At 49.6% G+C, this 22829-nt stretch overlaps 1 protein-coding gene and 1 pseudogene across 1 annotated transcript; one reads left to right on the top strand and one right to left on the bottom strand.

The window, feature by feature from the left end:
- LOC120872454 lies at positions 1 to 542 on the bottom strand (annotated as a pseudogene).
- Positions 543 to 8397: 7855 nt separating this feature from the next.
- Positions 8398 to 22622, top strand: ACP7 (acid phosphatase 7, tartrate resistant (putative)). Its single transcript, XM_040252752.1, has 12 exons — positions 8398 to 8750; positions 12791 to 12991; positions 13297 to 13479; positions 14592 to 14715; positions 14939 to 15001; positions 15103 to 15217; positions 15314 to 15421; positions 15512 to 15569; positions 15663 to 15730; positions 15854 to 15925; positions 20462 to 20599; positions 22240 to 22622. The coding sequence occupies exons 1-12, from the start codon at positions 8630 to 8632 to the stop codon at positions 22303 to 22305; spliced, it is 1317 nt and encodes a 438-aa protein (XP_040108686.1). The 5' UTR covers positions 8398 to 8629; the 3' UTR covers positions 22306 to 22622.
- The last annotated feature ends 207 nt before the right edge of the window (positions 22623 to 22829 follow it).

Here is a 22829-nt window from a genome sequence, read left to right as displayed (position 1 = left end):
CTAGCCGTGCTTGAGGGTGAGCCTTTTGAAGACATACTCACCCAACCCAGCCTGGGGACCAGCCAGCCTGCGGAGGTTGGTCAGGTGGTCACCCATCTTCTTGATGAATTTCACTTCCTCATCTAGGAAGTGGTTCTCCAGGAAGTCACAGATGTGGGGGTCTCTGCGGGCAGAAGCCAGGTCATGCAGATCCAACAGGGCTTGATTCGGGGTCTTCTCTACGAGAAGGGCAGCTTCCATGGCGTCCTGGGTTTTACCCCACTCATCCTGAGATGGCATCTGCACGTCCAGGAAGAGGGCGCGGCCGCCACGCTGGTTTTGCAGTTTCAAGAGACGCTCCGCGCCCTCACGCTTCTCCTTGGCCAATTCTCGAAAAAAGTGACCCCACCCTCCAAGGCCACATCGTCACAGTCAAAATAGAAGCCCAGAGAGAGGTAGGTGTAGGAGGCCTGCAGTTACATGTTAACCAGGTGGTTGACGGCGGCCTCCACCTCGGTAGAATAATTCTGACGAATCTGGGAGCTCATGATTGGTCAGTAATAATGAGTTAAAAAATGGTGGCTGGTCCCGGTGATGGCAGACTGCTGAGTGGCTGACTCCGGAGGTTGTGACTGGAAAAAAGGTTGGAGGGTGGTCGGAGGCTGGAGCAAGGGACGTCCCTGGGTCTGTTCCATCCAAGCACTGTTGAAGCATGAGACAGATCCGCGGGGCTGCTGAGCGCACTTCAGGGATATAGCTTTAATAGGATAAAAAAAAATCCATAAAGAAAAAATTGAGAAATTGAGTGGTGCTAAAGTTAAGACTTTCTGTCCATTCAGTTCACTTCAGTTCAGTCTCTCGGTCATGTGCGACTCTTTTCGACCCCATGAATTGCAGCACGCCAGGCCTCCCTGTCCATCACCAACTCCTGGAGTTCACACAAACTCCCGTCCGTTGAGTCAGTGATGCCATCCAGCCATCTCATCCTCTGTCGTCCCCTTCTCCTCCTGCCCCCAATCCCTCCCAGCATCAGAGTCTTTTCCAATGAGTCAGCTCTTCACATGAGGTGGCCAAAGTACTGGAGTTTCAGCTTCAGCATCATTCCTTCCAAAGAAATCCCAGGGCTGATCTCCTTTAGGATGGACTGGTTGGATCTCCTTGCAGTCCAAGGGACTCTCAAGAGTCTTCAACACCACAGTTCAGAAGCATCTAAAAAATGCCATTAAGAGGGTAAAAAGATGTGGTTTCCCAGGTGGTCCAGTGGTTAAGACTTCATGCTCCAAATGCAGTGGGCCCGGGTTTAGTCCCCGGTCAAGGAACTAGACCCCACATGCTGCAACTAAGACCCAGAACAGAAAAAAAAAAAAAAACTAATTAAGAAAATGTGTTAAAAAAAGAGAGAGAGAGATTGTGTGTAAAGAGGCAAGCCAAAGTAGAAAATGTTCGTAGTTCATATAACTAACAAATGGCTGGTGTTCAGAATATATAAAGAGCAAATTCATTTTAAAAACAAACAACCCATAGAAAATTGTGCAAGACACATGAACAAACACATCAAGATAAAGGATAGCCACAAGACGAGTATGCAAATGAAAAGATGGTCAATTTTAATTGTTCATCAGGGAAATGCAAATTAAAACTCTTATGAGCTACCACTACAGATCAACCAGAATGGCTAAAAATAAAACACCTGACATGGCCAAGTGTTGGTGAGGATGCGGAAAAATGGAAATGCTCCAACATGGCTGGAGGGAGGAGAATAAATGATTACAATCACTTTGGAAAACTCTTTGGTAGTATCTATTTATTATCTATCTATCTGTCTGTCTGTCTATCTCTATCTCCTATGAGCCAGCTAGTCTACTCCTGGATTCATACACAAGAGAAATATGTACATATGTTCACAATATACTGTAAATGTACTAGAACAAAATATGTACTAGAGTGTTAAGAACAAATACCATTTGTAAGAGACAAAAAATGGAAAGAACTCAAATTTCCATCTACAGTCAGTAAATAAATAAACTGTAGAGTATTCACAGGATGGAATGCTACTTGACCACAAGAAGGAATGGACTGTATGTATAGACCCAACCTGGCTAAATTCTGCAGTTGTAATGTTGAGAGCTGGCTTAAAACTCAACATTCAGAAAACTAAGATTGTGGCATCCAGTCCCATCACTTCATGGCAAATAGACAGGGAAATAATGGAAACAGTGAGAGACTTTATTTTCTTAGGCTCCAAAATCACTGCAGATGGTGACTGCAGCCATGAGATTAAAAGACACTTGCTCTTTGGAAGAAAAGCTATGAGCAAGCTAGAGAGCATATTAAAAAGCAGAGACATTACTTTGCCAACAAAGGTCCATCTAGTCAAAGCAATGATTTTTCCAATAGTCATGTGTGGATGTGAGTGTTGGACCATAAAGAAAACTGAGCACTGAAGAATTGATGCTTTTGAACTGTGGTGTTGGAGGAGACTCTTGAGAGTCCCTTGGCCTGCAAGGAGCTCCAACCAGTCCATCCTAAAGGAGATCAGTCCTGAATATTCGTTGGAAGGACTGATGGTGAAGCTGAAACTCCAATACTTTGGTCACGTGATGCGAAGAATTGACTCAGTGTAAAAGACCCTGATGTTGGGAAAGACTGAAGGCAGGAGGAGAAGGGGACGACAGAGGATGAGATGGTTGGATGGCATCACTGACTCGATGGACATGAATTTGAGCAAGCTCCGGGAGTCGGTGGTGGACAGGGAAGCCTGGTGTGCTGCAGTCATGGGGTCACAAAGAGTCAGACACGACTGAGCGACTGAACTGAACGTTGAGAGAAAGAAGAGAGACACAGGAGTTCACAGTGTATAGTTCTGTTTAGGTCATGTGGGGTGCAGGCAAAATGAAAGAGGCATGAAGAGACATACTTAGGTGCGGTAACCTAAAGTAGGTAGAAGTTAGTGAAGTGGCCACCTTCATGGGGAGGGAGGAAGCCGTGCCTGGGAGGAGGCTGGAGGGAATTTGTAGAAACCTGGGAAGATCTGTTTCCTCACCTGGGCGGTGGTTACACAAGTGTGTTTGTCATAATTCATTCAGTAGAACATTTATATTTCACGCACTTTTCTATACGTATGTCATATTTTGCAATAAAAGACTGCAAAATATATTTTTAAAATTTGTTACTTCACTTGATTACGGATCACACTGCTGCAGTGAGGAAGACTTACGTGGTTTTTTAACTGAGAGACTTCTGTTGTCTGCCAGGGGAGGAGATGGAGGTAAACATTTCCCTTCACCTATGTCTGCAGGGCTGTGAGTGACCGAGACGGGCTACCCTGTGGTCAGGGCCACTGAACTGACATCTAGGATGGCAGGACTCTTCAGGTAGAGGGTTTCGCTGCTCCCCTGATCTCTGGCCTGGGGAGGAGCACCACAGTCATCCTATAACAGGCACCGAGGGTACCAGCCTGTGGATCACTCTTCAAAGAGAGGTGACCCCCCCCACCCCCGCCCAGGAAGAAATCCAGACTATTCTCTCGAGAGCCAAGTCCATCATTCCTACTGAGCAAGCATAGGCACACCCAGCAGCCTGGAGGGGTGGGGGTGAAGGATAAATAATTTAAAATGACTTTGAAAAATAGGTTCGTCATAGCCTTACCTTACAAACTGGGCAGACTGGAAGTCTAGGGTAAATAACTGGGAGGCACTGTGTGTGGCGCTGGCTCTGTGCTGGGCATTGTTCTAAGTAATTTATATCTATTACCTGGTTTAATTGTCGCATAACCCTCTAAGATGGCCACTATTAGTATCATTGTTTAACAGATGGAGAAATTGAGGCACGGTGAGGTTCAATCATTTCCCTAAGCTGGTCAATGTTAGACCTAAACACAGACCAGCTCACACCAGAGAAGATGTTCTGTTCGCCAGCACAAGATTATTCTAAGGAGAGAATAAGAAATAGGGAAATGGGAGTCTATTTCTCAAAAGCACAAAAGTATCTAAAAAGAGAAACTAGAAATAATTCTATGGCTGTCCTGAGAGTGGGCAAGAGGCCTGCGTATGATCAGGACAGAGGAGAGGGGTTCATAAGTGAGCTATGACCCCTTTATCAGCTACATCAGGGACCAAAAAGTACAATTCCAGTAGGGCTTTTTTCTTTTCTGGCTGCTCAGCTTGTGGGATCTTACTTCCCCCACCAGGGATGGAACCTGAGGCCCCCAGTGGTCAAAGTGCAGAGTCCTAACCTTTGGACAACCAAGGAAGTCCCCAGTGGGTTTTCTTTTTTTTTCCTTTCTTTTTTGGCTGGGGTCTTGGTTGTGACGAGCAAGGGCTACTCTTGGTTGTGGTGTGCGGGTTTCTCACTGTGGCTTCTCTTGTTGAGCAGCACAGGCTCTAAGGGTACACAGGCTTTAGCAGTTGCAGCGAGTAGGCTCAGGAGTTATGGTTTATGGGCTCTAGAGCACGGGCTCACGGGCTTAGTCGCTCCGTGGCCTGTGGGATCTTCCCAGAGCAGGGGTTGAACCCATGTCTCCTGGATTAGCAGGCAGACTCTTCACCACTGAGCCACCAGAGAAACCCCCAGTGGGGCTTTTTAACCTGACTCAGCGATAGAATTCAGGGGCCGTGTGAACTGGGACTGGAAAAACAACTTTGCTTTGACAGCCCTTCAACTCAATGATCCTCAGCATGTGGTTTGGGAAGAAAGCGATTTTCATAAGATGTGTTTGTCATTTTCACTCTTTAGAAGCTACCTGACCCGCGATGATGTCGTCACTGTGATGGCTAATGAAACATATGCATGTATGTTCTTGAGTTTCAAAAACTTCCTCGTTCTGGGAATCCCTGGAGGTCCAACAGTTAGGATTCGGCGCTTTCACTACAGAGAGCCCAGCTTGGGAAACTAAGATCTCATCATCCTTGAGACATGGCCCAAAGAAAGAAAAAGGAAAGGAAAGAAAAAAAATTCTCAGTTTTATTTTCTTACATTGTTCTTGTTCAGTCGCTCAGTCATTTCCAACTCTTTTCAAATTCGTGGACTGTGGCACACCAGGCTTCCCTTTCCTTTACCATCTCCCAGAGTTTGATCATGTTCCTGTCCACTGAGTCAGTGATGCCATCCAACCATCTCATCCTCTGTTGTCCCCTTCTTCTCCTGCCTTCAATCTTTCCCAGCATCAGGGTTTTTTCTCGTGAGTCAGCTCTTCCCATCAGGTGGCCAAAGTATTGGAGCTTCAACACCAGTCCTTCCAATAAATATTCAGGGTTTCTTCCATGGTAAATATTGATAGATATAACCCCACATATAACAAAACTCTTTGGGGTCCTCAATAATTTTTAAGAGGGTAGTTTACGAACTGCTGCTGTAATTGAAATGTATCAGGTGCTTCTAACATGGTGGGGGATTGGAAGGGCCACCCCCAGGACACAGCAGGTTTCTGGCTTTGTCATGAGAAGAAATTACAGATGTTTTTACACCCTATTATAGTCATCCCTATTGTAGTCGTCACAAGACTCAAACACCATCAATACACTCAACAAAGCTTCTAAATTACTATCATTTTTAATGCATTGATAAAGAAGTACATATATTACGGTATCACATATACAAAAAGTTGCCTGCATCTGTGTAACAGCATCCATTTCCTTTGTATCCTGTGTACTTTTTTTTCTGTTTTCAGGTTTTATTGTGTGTGTGAATGTTGATCTGTTTTTCCTTCTCTCTCTCTTTTCTCCTCTCTTAGAAGCTTACTTTCAGGAAAGTGAAAGGCAAGCTATTTTTTTTTTTAATGCATGTAAAAACATAATTCGAGGAAGGGCTTCACCAGCCTACCACAGGTGACTTTAGCAAAAAAACTTCAGGTAGCACTGGTAGCAAAGAACCCAGCCACCAATGCAGGAGACGAAAGAGATGCAGGTTTGATCCCTGGGTCGGGAAGATCTGTTGGAGGAGGAAATTGCAACCTGCTTCAGTATTCTTCACCTGGGAAATCCCATGGACTGAGAAGCCTGGTGGGCTACAGTCCATGGAGTCACAAACAGTCAGACATGACTGAGCACACACACAAGAGAAAGCTAAAATTGCTGAGGGCAGGATTTCCCTGGTGGTCTCCTGGATGGGACTCCACACATCAAATGAAGAGGCAGAGGGGTCAATCCCCGGATAGGGGAACTATTGGCCCACAGGCCCTGCTGAGTGGCCAAAAAATTAAAAGCAAAAACAATTGCTGAGGGTGAGCAGGGTCTTGAGGTTATTTGAGTTTGACTAAAAGGGCTGCTTTTTTTTTTTTTTTTTTAACATTTTAAGCTGTAATGGAGACTCTAGGAGGTGGAGAAAAATCCAAGCAGTGCAAAAGCCCATCTTGAACCACGCCCTCAGTGTTGTTTTCGGAAACTGGTGTCCACAGTCAGCAGACACAGCGCTGCTTGAATTTACAAAGCCAAATTGTGGAGTCATTTTGTCAGACAAGAAGAAGCAAAGAAAACCTAGACCCTCTGACTTTTCCTGCTGCTCTGGCAAAATGAGTGAATGAAAGTCGCTCAGTTGTGTTCGACTCTTTGCGACCGCATGGACCGTAGCCTGCCAAGCTCCTCTGTCCATGGAATTCTCCAGGCAAGAATACTGGAGTGGGTAGCCATGCCCTTCTCCAGGGACTGAACTCAGGTCTCTCACATTGCCGGTGGATTCTTTACCGTCCGAGCCAGGCTCTGGGAAAATACCCAAGGCTATCGTGGCAAGCCACTTAACCTTCAAACAGGTCACAAACCTTTTACAGAGAGAAGTCTCACTGGCTCTCACCTAGTTAGTGCTTAGTCCACCCCCCTGGACTGTAGCTTACCAGGCTCCTCTGCCCATGGGATTTTCCAGGCAAGAATACTGGAGTGGGTTGCCATGCCCTGCTCCAGGGGATCTTATCGACCCAGGGATCAAACCCAGGTCTCCTGCATACTAGGGAAGCAGGGTCCCCTACATCCCAAGGCAATTTCTGGAACTCACACATTAATAGTGATAAAAATAACAGCTGATTCTTATCCAGCTCTTACTCTGGGCCAGGCCCTGTTCTCAGCATGCAATTTCATGTGTCAACTGGTTTAAACCTCAGGATAGCCCACAGCGTTCAAACTGTTATCACCCTCATTTCACAGGCGAAGAAACCGAATCCCAGCGAGGCTGAGTAACCAGCCGAGGTCGCACAGCTCAGAAGCAGCATTGTCATTCGGTGGACCTCGATTTTGTTTTCCTCATGCGGGGGGCGGGGCGGCAGCTGCGAAGGACGCGAACTAAGCTTGGAGAGAAGGAGGAAGGAACTGCCAAGAATACAAAGCCCGCGAGGAGGGAAAGAGATGGGGAAACTCCCCACGCCAACCCAGGTCAAGGATGAAGGTGCCTGCACGCCTGAGCACCTCGGGATCCGGAAAGGCCAGAGATAGGCACCAGCGTCAGTGCCCTGGGGGCTCCGCAGCTGCGGGGTGAGGCTCCTGGAGACAAGCACAGACTTCCCGGTCCGGGCGCTCACCTGGTGGCCAGCTTGGAGGTGGCGGCGGTGGTTTACCAAACCTTCCTGGGTCCCCCTTCCTTCGCTCCGCCCTTGGCGGGGGGCGTGTGGGCGTGGGGCGCCTGGGACCGGCCAGACCAGTAGCACACGGGGCCCCAGCTGTCTGGGGAGGCCGTCACCTGGAGAAGGCAGGCTCTTCCGGGACTAGGACAGCTGTGGGTGGTGGGATGGCTCATAAATACCACCATCGCATTGGTGCCCGAGACGCGCGCATGCTGGGAGCTGGCGTCCCAGAGGGTGAGCTGGGACCGGAGGGAACCCCCACCCCAGCTCCTGGTTCCCGGATTGACAGTCCCCACCTGCCTCTGCCCTGGCAGGCAGGTCCTCCAGGGGCAGGAGATACGAACTGAAGCGGGAGGGGAAGGGCTGGGGAGAAGGACGGTGGGTTTGCAAGCGCAGGCCAGGAAATAGGGAGAAATTGGGGTCACTAACAGCAGGATGGGATGCTGAGATAGGGGCAGGGAGGATGGGGCTGCTCCAGGTGGGATGAAATGCTTGGGTGGTCTGGGGATGGAGTGGAGGTATTGCAGTCACAAAGATAGAAATGGAAGGTTGCAGGATGGAGGAGAGGACCATGAGGTCTCTGAGGGCGGGGTGGAATGCTGGCAATGGGGTTGCCAAAGGCAACCTCCTACACTGAGAGCCCCACCCCCAATCCCATTCCCAAACCTCTTGCACTGGGAGTGAACGGTGGATAAGAGCAAGGGTTCTGCAGCCAGGACCCCTGGGTTCCAGTCTCTGCTCCCTCACACTTGAGCCATGCCACTGAATCACTCCATTGCTCAACTTCCTCAGCCGTGATACGGGGCTGATGATCACAGAGGCCACCACACACAGGAATGTTGTCCGGCTCCCACGAGTTCATCTATGCAAAGTGCTTAGCACCCAGTGAGGCTCAGAGGGTATTTGTCTCTCAGTCATGAGTGACGCTTGCTTTTGTTTTCTCTCCAGCGTCTGGATAAGCACTCCCTGCGAAGCCCTCCCTGCCATCCCCGCTGCCTCCCTCCCTCTCTGCCGGAATCCTCCTCCTTCCCCCATCCTCTCAGCCCCTCCTGCTGATGCCTGCAGGACCCTTCCCCTTCCCCTGCTCCCCACCTCCCCTCTACCATGTGCTCCTTTCGTCCCTGCTGGGCCTGCTGCTGTCTGCTTCTCTTCTGCTCCCTGGAAGTCCAGGGGTCCCCAAAGCCTCCCAGCGCTGCCCCCGAGCAAGTGCACTTGTCCTACTCAGGTAAGTGTCTGTGACCTCTGCCTGGGCATTTCCCAGTGAGGACCAGTCGATTTGGGGGCTCAGGTATTCCACACTGATTCCTGAGGGAGTCTAGGCTGGTGGGTCTTCCCAAGCCTCAGCTGTCCACATCTGTTAAACGGGGATTATAAGCAGTAGGGTATGTGGCTGTGTGGGAAATGATTCTGGTTCTCAGCCTATCGTAAGCATTCTCCTTGGAGGACTGGAGTTGTCCTTATTCATTGTGTAACTGCTCGTTGTGCTGTCACAAAACTACCTCCTGGTCCTTGATCTTGGGGTGGAGGTGCAAGGGGGTAATAAAACCCTGGACTCTGCACCCAGACTTCTGGGTTCTAGCCCCAGCTTTGTTGCTTACCTGCTGTGTGACCTTGGGCGAGTGACTTAACCTCTCTGGCCTCAGCCTCCTCATCTGGACAGTGGGGTAATATTAGTGAGACCTCCCAGTGAAGAGTAGATGAAATATTAACCTGTGAAGTGGCAAACGGGAACTTGGAATGCGGCAGTGGTTCCCACGTGTTTCTGTCTCAGGACGCTTTGGCACAGCTGAAAAAATTATGAGAACCTCAGAGAGCTTTAGCTTATGTGAGTTATATCCATAATAGTCGCCATATCAGAAACTAAAATGGAGGTATTTAAAAATATTGATTCAATCATTAAAAATGAACAATAGTAAACCTATTCCGTAGTAAGGTAAATGACATTTTTCATGAAAAGTAACTACACTTTAAAAAAGAAAAGCAATATTGTGAGAAAACTGGCATTGACTTATGAAATCAGTGGTCTCTTTAATGTCCTCTCCTACCTGTGACAGTTTCTCAGACTTTTCTTCTTTTTTTGGATCCTTGACACTTTTAGGGTAGTTTCATTTATTTCATTATTTATTTATTTGGCTGTGCTGGGTCTCCCCTGCTGCTCAGGCTTTTCTCCAGTTGCAGCGAGGAGGCTACTCTCTTATTTCAGAACATGGGCTGTAGGGCAGGCGTGGGCTCAGAAGCTGTGGCTCTCAGTCAGTTGCCCATGGCATGTGGAATCTTCCTGGACCAGGGATCAAACCAGCATCCCTTGCATTGGCTGGCGGATTGGATCACCAGGAAGTCCTAAGGTAGTTTCTTAAAGGTTAGTTGCATTGAGAATCTGAAACCTCGTGAATGAAATGGCTTTGGCATTTGCTGGATAAGTAACCTCGGACAAGGCACTTTGCCTGGAGGCCTCTGTAAACTGGAACAAAAATAAAACTCATCTCACAGGGCTGCTGTGAAAACCCAGTGAGATCATAGCTGTCCTTTGTTTGGCCTACACAATAATGATAATAATAACAAATATACTCTTAGAAGTGATTCAGATGGAAAACTCATTTAACCTCTTATTGACCTTAAGCTGTAGGTACTATTGTTAGTTCCATTTTACAAAAGAGTAAACTGAGGCCCAAGGCAATGAAGAGTCTCACCTCAGGTCACACACTCTGGGATTTGAACCCAGGCAGGCTGGCATAAGAGTCTGCCATATTTGGTCTTCAAACTGTAAATTTTGTACTAATTTTAGATACCATGAGATCTTACTAATACCAACAGTATTTCAGTCCACCAACAAGGGTGTACTTTAGCCTTCTTTCCTTATTTGCAACTTCTTTTTCCAACATTGAGAAACCAAGCTCCCTCTATCTACAATAGACTTACTTATTTGTTCAGTGCTAAAGGAAGCATAAAGGAGTTGCTCCGTGGCCTGTGGGGTCTTAGTTCCCTGACCAGAGATGAAACCTGAGTTCCCTGCATTGCAAGGCAGATTCTCAACCACTGGACCACCAGGGAGGTCCCTGTTTTTTTGATATACTTACAGCCCTTTGTTAGTGTTTCTATTCCGTATTGACTTCCCCCTGCAACCTACATGTGTGCTCAGTCACTCCAATTGTGTCTGACTCACTGCAACCCTACGGACTGTAGCCAGCCAGGCTCCTCTATCCATGGGAGTTTTCAGACAAGAATACCGGGGGGGGTTGCCATGCCCTCCTCCAGGGGGATCTTCCTGACCCAGGGATCGAACCCTTACCTCTTATGTTTCCTGCACTGGCAGGGAACACTAGCCCCCCTACAACCTAGGAAGACTTTAATTGTTCATTTCTTGGGGTGTGTGAAGGAAAGATGAAACAGGACTATAGCTCTAGGACTCAGGGTTTTAAGAAAAAGACAGATTCGAGAAGCATCCTACCCCTGCCTCTTGACTACTCCATTCCCTTTGCCTCTTTTTTCTACCCCTTCCCCATTCCAGCCCATGTAAGTAATCCAGCTGTTCAGTTTCTGCTGTACTTTTCTTATACCAATAAATGAGCAGACACTTGTGTATTCTCTTACACCCTCTTACATGAAGAGTAGCTGACTACAGACACTCTTGTGTACATTGCTTCTTTTAACGTTGTGTCCTGGACGTCATTCTATACTGGTTCCTAGAGTTCATGGTCTTCCTTTCCGACAGCTGTGAAGTGCTCCCTGGTACGGATGTTACATAGTTCCTTAAGTCATGCTCCTATGTAGGGGCATGTCTGTGGTTTCTGATACTTCGCAGTTACAAACAGTGCTGCCGTGAATAACCTGTGCACGTGCCTTTTGTACACAAGTTGCAGGAAAAAGAATCACCTGGTGGGCTTCCCAGGTGGCACTAATGGTAAAGAACCCGCCTGCCAACGAAGGAGACATTGAAAGACTCCATTTCAGTCCCTGGGTTGGGAAAATCCCCTGGAGGAGGGCATGGCAACCCACTCCAGTATTCTTGACTGGAGAACCCCATGGGCAGAGGAGCCCGGTGGCAGTCCGTAGGGTCGTAATGAGTCAGACACGACTGAAGCGACTTAGCACGCGTGCACACACAACGTGGTATTTTTAAAACCTTGATTTTGTTGCTAATAGGGTTTGTTTGTTGGCAAATTGACTTTTCTGGTCATGCCTTGTGGCATGAGAAATCTTAGTTCCCTCACCAGGGACTGAACCCTCAAACCCAGGCCCCCTGCATTGGAAGCGGGAGTTTTAACCACTGGATCTTGAGGGAAGTCCCTGGTTGCTGACATTCAAGAATTAGAAGCTATTACTTAGAAGTTTGTATGTGCTCTTGGGATACGAAAACGACTGTATCAAGATTTTGGAGAAGGCAATGGCACCCCACTCCAGTACTCTTGCCTGGAAAATCCCATGGATGGAGGAGCCTGGTAGGTTGCAGTCCATGGGGTCGCTAAGAGTGGGGCACGACTGAGCGACTTCACTTTCACTTTTCACTTTCATGCATTGGAGAAGGAAATGGCAACCCACTCCAGGGTTCTTGCCCGGTGAATCCCAGGGACAGAGGAGCCCAGTGGGCTGCCGTCTATGGGGTCGCACAGAGTTGGACACGACTGAAGTGACTTAGCAGCAGTAGCACTTAGCAGTATAAAGATCTGCTCTAAAAGTTGACAGACTGGCTGGTACCAAGCCTGCTTCCTGCACGGCAGCCATCCCTAGAGCTGAACAATGGCTTCCGCTCTGAGACAGGGCAGGCTCTGCACTCGGCCACAGACTCCACCCCTCCCTGCTGCCTTCCTCCTTACAGCTGGCCCTTGTTCCCATATATATGTCCTAACTGGCCTCCAGACGTCTGAGTCTACAACCCCGAAACAGTGTCGTGTGTAAAGTATGTGGCACAAGCCTGCACACAGTAACACCATTTATAATAATCCCCATCCACTCATGTAACCCTGACTGTGCCAGGCACTGTTTCAAGTGCTTTCCTCTTATTTATTCATCTAAGCCTCAAAGACCCCTGTAGGGAAGATACTATTATCATTCCATTTTACCGACAAGGAAACTGAGGCTCAGAGAGCTGCAGTGACTTGCCCAAGGAAAGCACAGCTTGGAAATGGTGAAGTAGGGATTGAACTTGGGAAGCTCCAGAACCTGTGTCCTTAACTCCTAAATGTTCAACAGCCTCTCACTCTCTGCACATCCCTCCCCACCTCTGCCCAGGCCTCACTGCCAGACCTCCTTTGCCTCTCTCTCCAGGTGAGCCGGGCTCCATGACTGTAACCTGGACCACATGGGTGCCAGTCCCTTCTGAAGTGCAGTATGGGCTGCAGCCTTCTGGGCCCCTGCCCTTCCAGGCTCGGGGCACCTTCAGCCCCTTTGTGGATGGGGGCATTCTCCGGCGGAAGCTCTACATACACCGAGTCTCCCTGCAGGGGCTGCTGCCAGGGGTCCAGTATGGTGAGAGGTGCCCTGGGGCCCAGGTGTTGAAGGGCGAATGGGAGGAGTGGGATGTGGGCTCACAGCTACTACTGGCAGGTGGCTCAGGCGGGCTGGTACCCTCTCTGCTTTCCTTCAAGCCTATTGTATGAGACGCTGGGATGAAAACGGAAGGCTGGAGACCTGGGGTGAGGTGGTCAGAACTGGGGTGGGTTAGACCCATTCAGTACCCCCACAAGATGGATGGGGGTGAAGGAGACACCCTGGGGCGCTCCCCCGCCCCCCACCCAGCCCCGGCAGACTGTGACCTTTTCCTCTCCCCTCAGTTTACCGCTGTGGCAGTGCTCAGGGCTGGAGCCGTCGCTTCCGCTTCCGGGCCTTGAAGAACGGACCCCACTGGAGCCCGCGCCTAGCTGTGTTTGGGGATCTGGGGGCCGACAACCCGAGGGCCCTCCCCCGACTGCGCCGGGACACCCAGCAGGGCATGTACGACGCTGTTCTTCATGTGGGTGAGGAGGCATCGGCTAGGTATGGGGTGGGAGGTAAAGCCAGGACTGCGAGGGGCTGGGAGCCGGGGCCAGCGTGGTTCCAAAGGGACGGGGGAGGAGATTGGCCGTGGAGATGCTGTCACGGTTAACCGGGCTCCCGGGTTAAAATCAATCTGGCACTTAGAGCTATGTACATTGGTTTTCTCCTCTGTATTACTGTTGTAAGAGCTGGGACTAGGTTAGATTCGTCCGACTGTTGTGATGACGATACGGACTTCCCAGGGGGCGCTACTGGTAAAGAACCTGCCTGCCGATGCAGGAGATGTAAGAGACACGGGTTCGATCCCTGGGTCAGGAAGATTCCCCTGAAGGAGGGCATGGCAACCCATTCCAGTATTCTCGCCTGGAGAATCCCATGGACAGAGGAGCCTGGCGGGCTACAGCCCATGGGGTCACAAAGAGTCGAACACGACTGAAGCGACTTAGCACGCAGGCACCATGATGAAATAAGTCGACATTGCCTGGCACACTGTAGGTGCTACATAAGTGTTGGTTGTCGTGATCATTTCTGCTGTGATCTGAGAGCCAGGAACCAAATGGGAGATAGAAACGGGCTGATATGATTCAAAGCTGTAGTAGACGCTGGAATCAGACTCCTGAGGTTTGATTCCTGGATCCTTAAGCTCAGCTCTGTGACCTTGAGTCAGCTCTCCACCTTCCTGGACCTCGGTTTCCCCATCTAAAATGGGGATAATAACATCCACCTCAGAGGGTGTTTTGAAGATTCGGGTGATCAAGCAAAGCATCTGGAACACTGCCTGGTACAAAACCAGTGCCAGAGCAGACCATGTCAGTCTCAATGTTGTCATTACTCCGGGAAGGGACGAGATGGGGCTGGGGTGCTGGGGCACAGGAGACCAGCAAGATCCTGGGTCCTGTGGGCATGTCAGGGACCAGAGGCTACGGAGACGGTTCCAAGTGCTCGTGCACTTGGGTGTGAGGTAGGGATTGAAGATGCCTGAGCGGAAGGGGAAGCCAGGACTTGATCAACCAGGTCTCAGTTCTGGCAACAGCAGAGCTGGGTCTGGGTCTTCATCCTCTCCTCCACCCCCCACCTCCCCACCCCCACCCAGGAGACTTCGCCTATAACATGGATCAGGACAATGCGCGTGTCGGGGACAGGTTCATGAAACTCATCGAACCCGTGGCTGCCAGCCTGCCCTACATGACCTGCCCTGGGAATCACGAGGAACGCTAGTGAGGCCCGAGGGCTTTGGGGTGGGTGAGAGCCTGGCCGACAAAACCAGTCCTTCCTAGTGTCTCACCTTAGTTTCTCACACTGCAGCAGCTTGTTGACGGACGTGAGAGGAGAGGAGATGAGGGCTGGGCTGGGAGCCAGGCTTGGCCTGACGGTGGGAAGTGGGGGGTGGGGGTGAGCACCCAGACCCTCCCTCCTACCCTTTTACTTCCTTTTATCCAGCAACTTCTCCAACTACAAAGCTCGCTTCAGCATGCCGGGGAACACCGAAGGCCTGTGGTACAGGTAATCTGGGGGAGAGCAGGAACACCGGCCGCCCTCCCCTGAAGGATGGGGGGATGCAGAGGAGACCCTCACCTCTGACCCCTGCCCTTTGACCCTTCCAGCTGGGATCTGGGACCCGCACACATCATCTCCTTCTCCACCGAGGTATATTTCTTCCTCCATTACGGCCGCCACCTGGTAGAGAGACAGTTTCACTGGCTGGAGAGCGACCTCCAGGTAACCTGTGGATGTCCCCCTGGGGTGTGCCCCCCCACCCGCTCCTCCATCACCGTCCCCCACCGCCCACCCCTCACTCTGAACCCTTCTCTGCAGAAAGCCAATAAGAACCGGGCAGTCCGGCCGTGGATCATCACCATGGGCCACCGGCCCATGTACTGCTCCAATGCTGATCTGGATGACTGTACCTGGCATGAAAGCAAGGTGAGCACCCCCTCCCTGGGAACAAGGTGCTGAAATCCAGGTCGGGGGTGAGCCCGAGTCACGCCTCCCCTCCTTGCTCATCTTGCTTAGGTTCGCAAAGGCCTCCGTGGCAAATTCTATGGGTTGGAGGATCTTTTTTACAAATATGGTGAGTGACCCCCCCTCCACCCCAGGACTTGCCAGGCCCCGCCTCCCTTCTCTCCTGAATTCCGAGGCCCGAACCCCTCTTGCTTTGTCTCAGGGGTCGACCTGGAGCTGTGGGCCCATGAGCACTCATATGAACGCCTGTGGCCGATTTACAACTACCAGGTGAGGGAGGCCCCCCGGGAGGGCTGAGACCCATGGAGCTGGTGGTGTCAGTGGACCCCCTCAGTCAGATCCCCAGGGGCCTGGCTGGTGTGACACGCCCTCTCCACCTTGTCACTTCTCCAGGTACTTAATGGCAGCCAAGAGATGCCCTACACCCACCCTCGAGGCCCTGTCCACGTCATCACAGGATCCGCCGTGAGCAGAGCGGGGTGGGGTGGGATGTTGCCTTTGACCTCTGATCTATTGAGGGTGGCACCTGTGCCAGCTTGGGTGCCTCCTGCTTTATACAGCTGGCCTCTCTTAGAGGGTTAGATGTACCTAGTAGTATGCCCATTGCACAGATGCAGAAACAGAAGCTAAGAGTAAAATACTCCTTCGAAGTCACAGGTTCAGTAAGTGGCAGGGGCAAGGGGTGCTTGCCCAGGTCTGCTGGTTGGATCGTGGACAGAGGGCTTATTATTATCCTTGTAACTGGACTCCAGCCTTTATTCACATTGCGCCAGCTCATTCTCCACTGTATTTGGTTATTGTGTTTCCTTGTGCTCATTTGCAGCCAACTCTTTGTGACCCCGTGGACGGTAGCCCACCGGGCTCCTCTGTCAATGGAATTTTCCAGGCAAGGATACTGGAATGGGTTGCCATCTCCTTCTCCATGTGTCTCCTTAGTCTCCTCCCATCTGTGATGATTCCTCCATCATTCTGGCCAGTTGTTTGTTTTTGTTTTTTTTTCCTGAATGCCCCTGGATCTGGGTTTGACTGATACTTTCTCATGCCAAGATGCAGGTTACCCATTTGGGGCCAGACAATCACAAGTGATGGTTATGTCCTCAGGACCGAGGGGTCCAGGTCCTCACAGTGTCTCATTCCTGGAGGAGTTTCTCTGAATCACCTGTGTAAGGATGTTCTTCCACCATCAACTTGCTGTATTTCCCTTTTTGGTGGATAAACATCTTGGGGGAGATGCTTTTAGACCCTGTGAAAGTTGTTTCTCCTCTGACTTTCACCCACTGTTTTCTTTTTTAAATTTGTTTGCTTGCGCCAGGTCTTAATCGTGGCACATAGACTCTTTCTTTTCTTTTTCTTTTTCTTTTTCAGTTGCAGCACTTGGAATTTTTAATTGCGGCATTTGAGCTCTTGGTTGCGGCATGTGAATCTAGTTCCCCGACCAGGGATCAAACTCAGGATCCCTGCATCGGGAGCTCAGAGTCTTAGCCATTGGGCCATCAGGGAAGTCTCCACTTACTAATATTTGAATCCATCAGTGGGTCTTGCCTGCAACAGTGATCACTGGGGCGTTCGGCTGGGAATCATCTATTTCCCTCATTTCTCCCTGACTTATTAATTAGCAACCTCCTGTGACGAAGGGGTGTCCCTTCTGCTCCATTTAGTTGGTTAGGGTTAGTTATGGATTTGCACCAGTGTGGCCTCATGGGGAATTATTTCCTCCTGTGGGTTATAATCCAGTTCTCCTGCTGCTGATGCTGCTGTGTACAAGCTCTCCCTCTGGCCGCTGGGAGCTCTTCAGATCAGGTCCCGCATCCTTTCAAAGTGTCCCTGTCGTTTTGTGGGCTCTTTCTTACTTTTTGGCTCCACAAGGTGCTCCAGGACCATCGTGTGTCCCCTGCACTCCCACCACCAGCAGCCTTGGAATCAATCACTTCCGCAAGAAGTGAGGGCTTATTTTTTAAGCTGATTTTACAAATTAGTGGTTTTCCTAGTGGTCACATATGGCTGTGAGAGTTGGACCGTAAAGAAGGTGAAGCACCAAAGAATTGATGCCTTCGAACTGTGGTCCTGGAGATGACTATTGGGAATCCCTTGGACAGCAAAGAGATCAGACCTGTCAATCTTAAGGGAAATCAGCCCTGAATACTCGTTGGAAGGACTGATGCTGAAGCTGAAGCTCCAGTGTTTTGGTCATCTGATGCCAACAGCCGACTCATTGGAAAAGTCCCTGATGCTGGGAAAGATTGAGGGCAGAAGGTGAAGAGGGCATCAGAGGATGAGATGACTGTATGGCATCAGTGATGCAATGGACATTAACTTGGGCAAACTTCGGGAGATGGTGAGGGACAGGGAGGCCTGGCGTGCTGCAGTTCATGGGGTTGTAAAGGACACGACTGGGTGACTAAGCAACAACAAATTAGTGAGATCCAAGAAGAACTTCTCGTGATAAAAATTCAGACAGTACAGAGGACAGGAGATGGAGCCATCCACATCCTTCTTGCTAAGTCACTTTAGTCGTGTCTGACTCTTTGCGACCCCAGGAACTGTAGCCTGCCAGGCTCCTCTGTCCCCAGGGATTCTCCAGGCAAGAATACTGGAGTGGGTTGCCATGCCCCCCTCCAGGGGCTCTTCCCGACCCAAGGACTGAAGTCACGTCTCTTATGCCTCCTGCAGTGGCAGGCAAGTTCTTTACCACTGAGTCCCACTCTCAATGGTTACGCCTCTTGGGTGGCATTTGAGAATATTTTCTGTGTATGCACATTAGTCAGTGTCTCAACAGAGACGTATTAGTGCATCACCCTCTTTTCTTTTTTTTTTTTTGCTACACTGGATTTTTGTTGCAGTGCATGGTGGGGCAGGGGAGAGGGGGTTCGGTGTTGCTCAACATTGCAGCATGAAAGCTTTCTCTAGTTGCTGTGCCTAACTTCCCTGGTGGCTCAGATGGTAAAGCGTCTGCCTACAATGCAGGAGACCTGGGTTGATCCCTGGGTGGGGAAGATCCCCTGGAGAAGGAAATGGCAACCCACTCCAGTACTCTTGCCTGGAAAATCCCATGGACCGAGGAGCCTGGTAGGCTACAGTCCATGGGGTCGTAAAGAGTCCATGGGGTCGCAAAGAGTCGGACACGACTGAGCGACTTCACTTTCACTTTCAGGCTTCCCGGGTTGTGTCACATGGGCTTAGTTGCCCACAGTATGTGGGATCTTAGTTCCCTGACCAGGGATCGAACCCACATCCCCTCCAATGGGAGGCAAATTCTTAACCATTGGACCACCAGGGAAGTCCCATCACCCACTTTTTTAAAACATCTCGGATCATCCTTCATACTCTAGCAGTTCTCAGCCTTGATGCATGTTAGAATTACCTAGGGAGGTTTTAAATCTTTGATGCCCTGGCCCAACCCCAGGACAAACACCGGAAGCTGAAGGCTTGGCCTTGGCCTTGTGAACATTTAACCATTCTTGTTTCAATCTCTATTTCTGTCTGTCTCTCTCAATATGTGTGTGTGTGCGTGTGTGCGTGTGTGTGTATGTGTGTGTACAGTTTTACTATCATTTGCAGATCCAATGAAGAGTTCAGTTGCAGAAATGATGCCCCTTTATCCTTCCATCTGTGTTTCCTAAAAAATGAGGACATTCTCTTACATCAGTACAATATAATAGAGTCAAGTAGTTAACAATTGATAATACACCATCATCCAGTCTCATTCAAATTTATCCAATTGTCCTGTTCATGTCCTTTAAGGATTTTTTTTTTTTCTGATCCAGGATCTAGTTTAAGATCATACGTTCTATTTTTGTCTCTTGTTTCTCTCCCCTCCTTTAATCAGAAACATTTTCCCTTCTTTCTGCATTCTTCAAGACTGAAAATTTTGAAGAGCACAGCAACGTTGTTTGGTAGACTCTCAGCGTGGGTTTGATTAGATTGAAGTTACACATTTTTTTATAAGAACACACAAAAGTGATACTCGTTTTGCTTGTGTGTGTGTGTTTTAATATTTACTTATTTGGCCTCGTCAGATCCTAGTTGCCGCAGTCAGATCTTCATTGCCTCCTGCAGGACCTTTTGTTACATACTGAGTCTCTAGTTGTGATGTGTGGGCTCAGTTGCTTTGCAGCATGCGGGTGGGGGGGGGTGTCTTAGTTCCCTGACCAGGGATTGAATGTGCATCCCCTGTGTTGCCAGGCAGATTCTTAACCACTGGACCCGCAGGAAAGTCCCCAGTACTGTGTTCTTTTCAGTGTATCCTATGAGGAAGTGCATGGTATCTCTTTCAGCCTCAGTTTATGCATCTCTTGCACCATACTTATGATTTTCCCCTTTAAAGTTAACGAGTGTCTCCCGGAGCTACTTGGAGACTATGCAAATATCCTGCTATTCCTCACACTTTCCCCGCTACTGTGACCGTCCATTGATGGTTCTTGCTTCCAGCAGTTATTACAGAGATGGCTGCAACATGGTGATTTTTCTTTTTTCTTTTTTTAAGCTCCCTCATCCTTCCTGCTCACATCACCTAGTTTTCTACTGCAAGGATAAACACTTCCTCTCTCCCAGGCAATGATGATTTTAAAAGCTTTCTTGGAGGGTCTACTCTGCAGCAAGGGTTGAAAGCCACCGATTTCTTCTATTCTGTGAATTGCATTTTCCCCTTAACAATACATCTTGGCCATCTTTCTATACTGCCCCTCTCTGTGATGGCTACGCTCTAATTTATTTAACTGACCCTTACTGATGGGCATTTGGCTGACTTCCAGCTCAGAGCTTTTACAGAAAATGCTTCAGTGGACAGTCTTGTTCAACCACACACTGTTGTCTAAGTCCAAGACTCAGGGCACAGAAAGCCTGGCTGGGTCAAAACACTCAGTTGTGTGTGTTACCAAGGTCAAGTCTTAACCAGCTTTGTCTTCCCTGGGGGTGGCAGGATCCCACCTGGCAGGTCTTTTCTGCTCCCTGGTGGGTACTTCACCTGCCTGAGCCCTGGGGCTAAATGACTCTTTCCAGCAGGGCTGTGAGGAGCTGCTCACCCCCTTCACCCTCTTCCCGCGGCCCTGGAGCGCCCTGCGTGTGAAAGAGTACGGGTACACACGGCTGCATATTCTCAATGGGACCCATGTCCACATCCAGCAGGTGTCTGATGACCAGGTCAGTGAGCAGTGGCCCGATCACCTGCCTGAGAAAGCAGGCCCAGTGCGTTCTGGAGTCAAGTGGTTTAAAAAGTGGACTTGAGAGCTGGAGATCCTGCATTCAAATCTTGCCTCTGCTGCTTACCAGCTGGATAACCTCAATCAACTCTGAGCCACAGTTTTCCCATCTGCAAAATGGGGATGTTAATTGTTTCTGCCCCAGAGGATTGAATGAGGGTTGAATGACTTATTATATAGAAAGTGCTCAGAATGGTTTGTAAAACATGGTCAGTTCTAAAGAGATTTATCAACATGAAGCAGGGGAAGGAAAAAGTAGGTGGTGGGAGGCAGGCAGAGGGAAACCAATATGATGTGTGTGCAGCCCCACGGACTGTAGCCCGCCAGTCTCCTCTGCCCATGGGGTTTCCCAGGCAAGGATACTGGAGTGGGTTGCCATTTCCTACTTCAGGGGACCTTACCGACCCAGGGATCAAACCCAAGTTTCTTGTGCCTCCTGCATTAGCAAGTGAAAGCTTTACCACTTGTGCCATCTAGGAAGCCCCATGGCTTAAGCTTCAGTTCAGTTCAGTCGCTCAGTCGTGTCCGACTGTGCGACCCCATGAACCGCAGCACACCAGGCCTCCCCGTCCATCACCAACTCCCAGAGTTCACTCAGACTCACGTCCATCGAGTCAGTGATGCCATCCAGCCTTCTCATCCTCTGTCACATTCAGAAAACGAAGATCATCGCATCCAGTCCCATCACTTCATGGGAAATAGATGAGGAAACAGTGGCTTAAGCTTAGATGGACCCATATAATCATGGCTCACCTTTCTGTATTTTTGCCATTGTAGTTTTAAAATAGCACTAATAACTATGATTGATTGAACATCTATTGTGCACCAAACCCTGAGCTCAATGCCTTATATTTAGTCCCTTTAATCACTACAATAATACTATGGGGCACATTTTCTTTCCATTTTATAGCTAAGAGAACAGAGGCTCAGAGAGGGCAAGTAATTTTCCCAGGGTTGCACAGCCAGAGGTTGCAGAGCTGAGATACGACCACAAAGACCATATTCTTTTTACGATAAATAGCTACCATTTATTGTGTGGCCCATACAGGGTCAGGCACTTGTGTGCATTATCTATTCAGTTCTCCCCACTTTTTATTGGGTTGGCCAAAAAGTTCATTTGGGCTTTTTCTAAACATCTTAATGAAAACCACAAACAAACTTTCCGGCCAACCCAAATCCAATAGAACACGGAAGTCAGGATCAAAGTTGGATCATGTGGTGGAAGCCACAGAGGGTGGCTTTGCTGGCATATAAAGTGAGTTTTGTCTCACTCTGGGGTTTGTGCTCTAATAGTAACAGCCTACATTTACCCAGTGCCATCTGCCAGGCTCCCTTGTAAGCCTTTTCCAAATACCTCACTTAATTCTTACGGTATCTATGATGTGCGTACTAGTTCTATCATCCTCTCTTTCCAGATGAGGAAAACTGAGACTCAGAGAGGTCTAGCCACTTGCTCAAAGTCACACAGCTTATCAGCCACAGAGCTGGGATTTGAACCCCGGCCACTTGGCCCCAGAATCTAGGCTTTCAGCCCTGATTTCCTCCTCCTTCTTTTTTTTTTTTTTTTTTTGTCCCTTGCAGGATGGGAAGATTGTGGACGACGTCTGGGTGGTGAGACCCCTGCTTGGCCGGATGATGTACCTCTAGGAATGGAGACAGCTCTCATCAGGAACCCCGGGCCTTGCTGCCAGGCCCTAGAGGGGAGTTGGGGAGGGGCCTCGACTCCTCTGCCGTCCTTGGCATCGTGTAGAGTGGATGCAGCCCCGAGAGAGATGGAGCAGCTCTCACCTCCCAGAGAGCTGGGGGTCCCAGCCTGCTGGGTTGGGAGAGTAGTTGTATGTACAGGCAGAGTGAAGCAAGACAGGTTGTGGGTGGCACCACCCTGCCTTCCTGCATAGCACTGACTGGGCGGAGTGTCCACAGGGCCTCGGGAATAAAGAGGCTTATGGCTGTGTCTCCCTGGACTTTGAACTTCTGCTGGTGATGGTCCCTCTGGGCTGTCTCTTCTGCCCGCCTAGCAAAGGCCCTTAACTAAAGTCAGCAGGGTGGGCACAGCTGTCATGACACCACTGTCCAGCAGGTGGCGCCAGCGATCTTCTCCTCCAGGCCGGCCCTCCGTGTCAATCAGGGGCCTGGCTCCAACAGCCCAAGGGGAGCTAGCCAGTGTGGTC

This window comes from Oryx dammah, unplaced genomic scaffold (genome assembly GCF_014754425.2).
Source record: "Oryx dammah isolate SB20612 unplaced genomic scaffold, SCBI_Odam_1.1 HiC_scaffold_13, whole genome shotgun sequence".
NCBI classification, from domain to species: domain Eukaryota; kingdom Metazoa; phylum Chordata; class Mammalia; order Artiodactyla; family Bovidae; genus Oryx; species Oryx dammah.
This window is presented reverse-complemented; position numbering and strand designations above follow the sequence as displayed.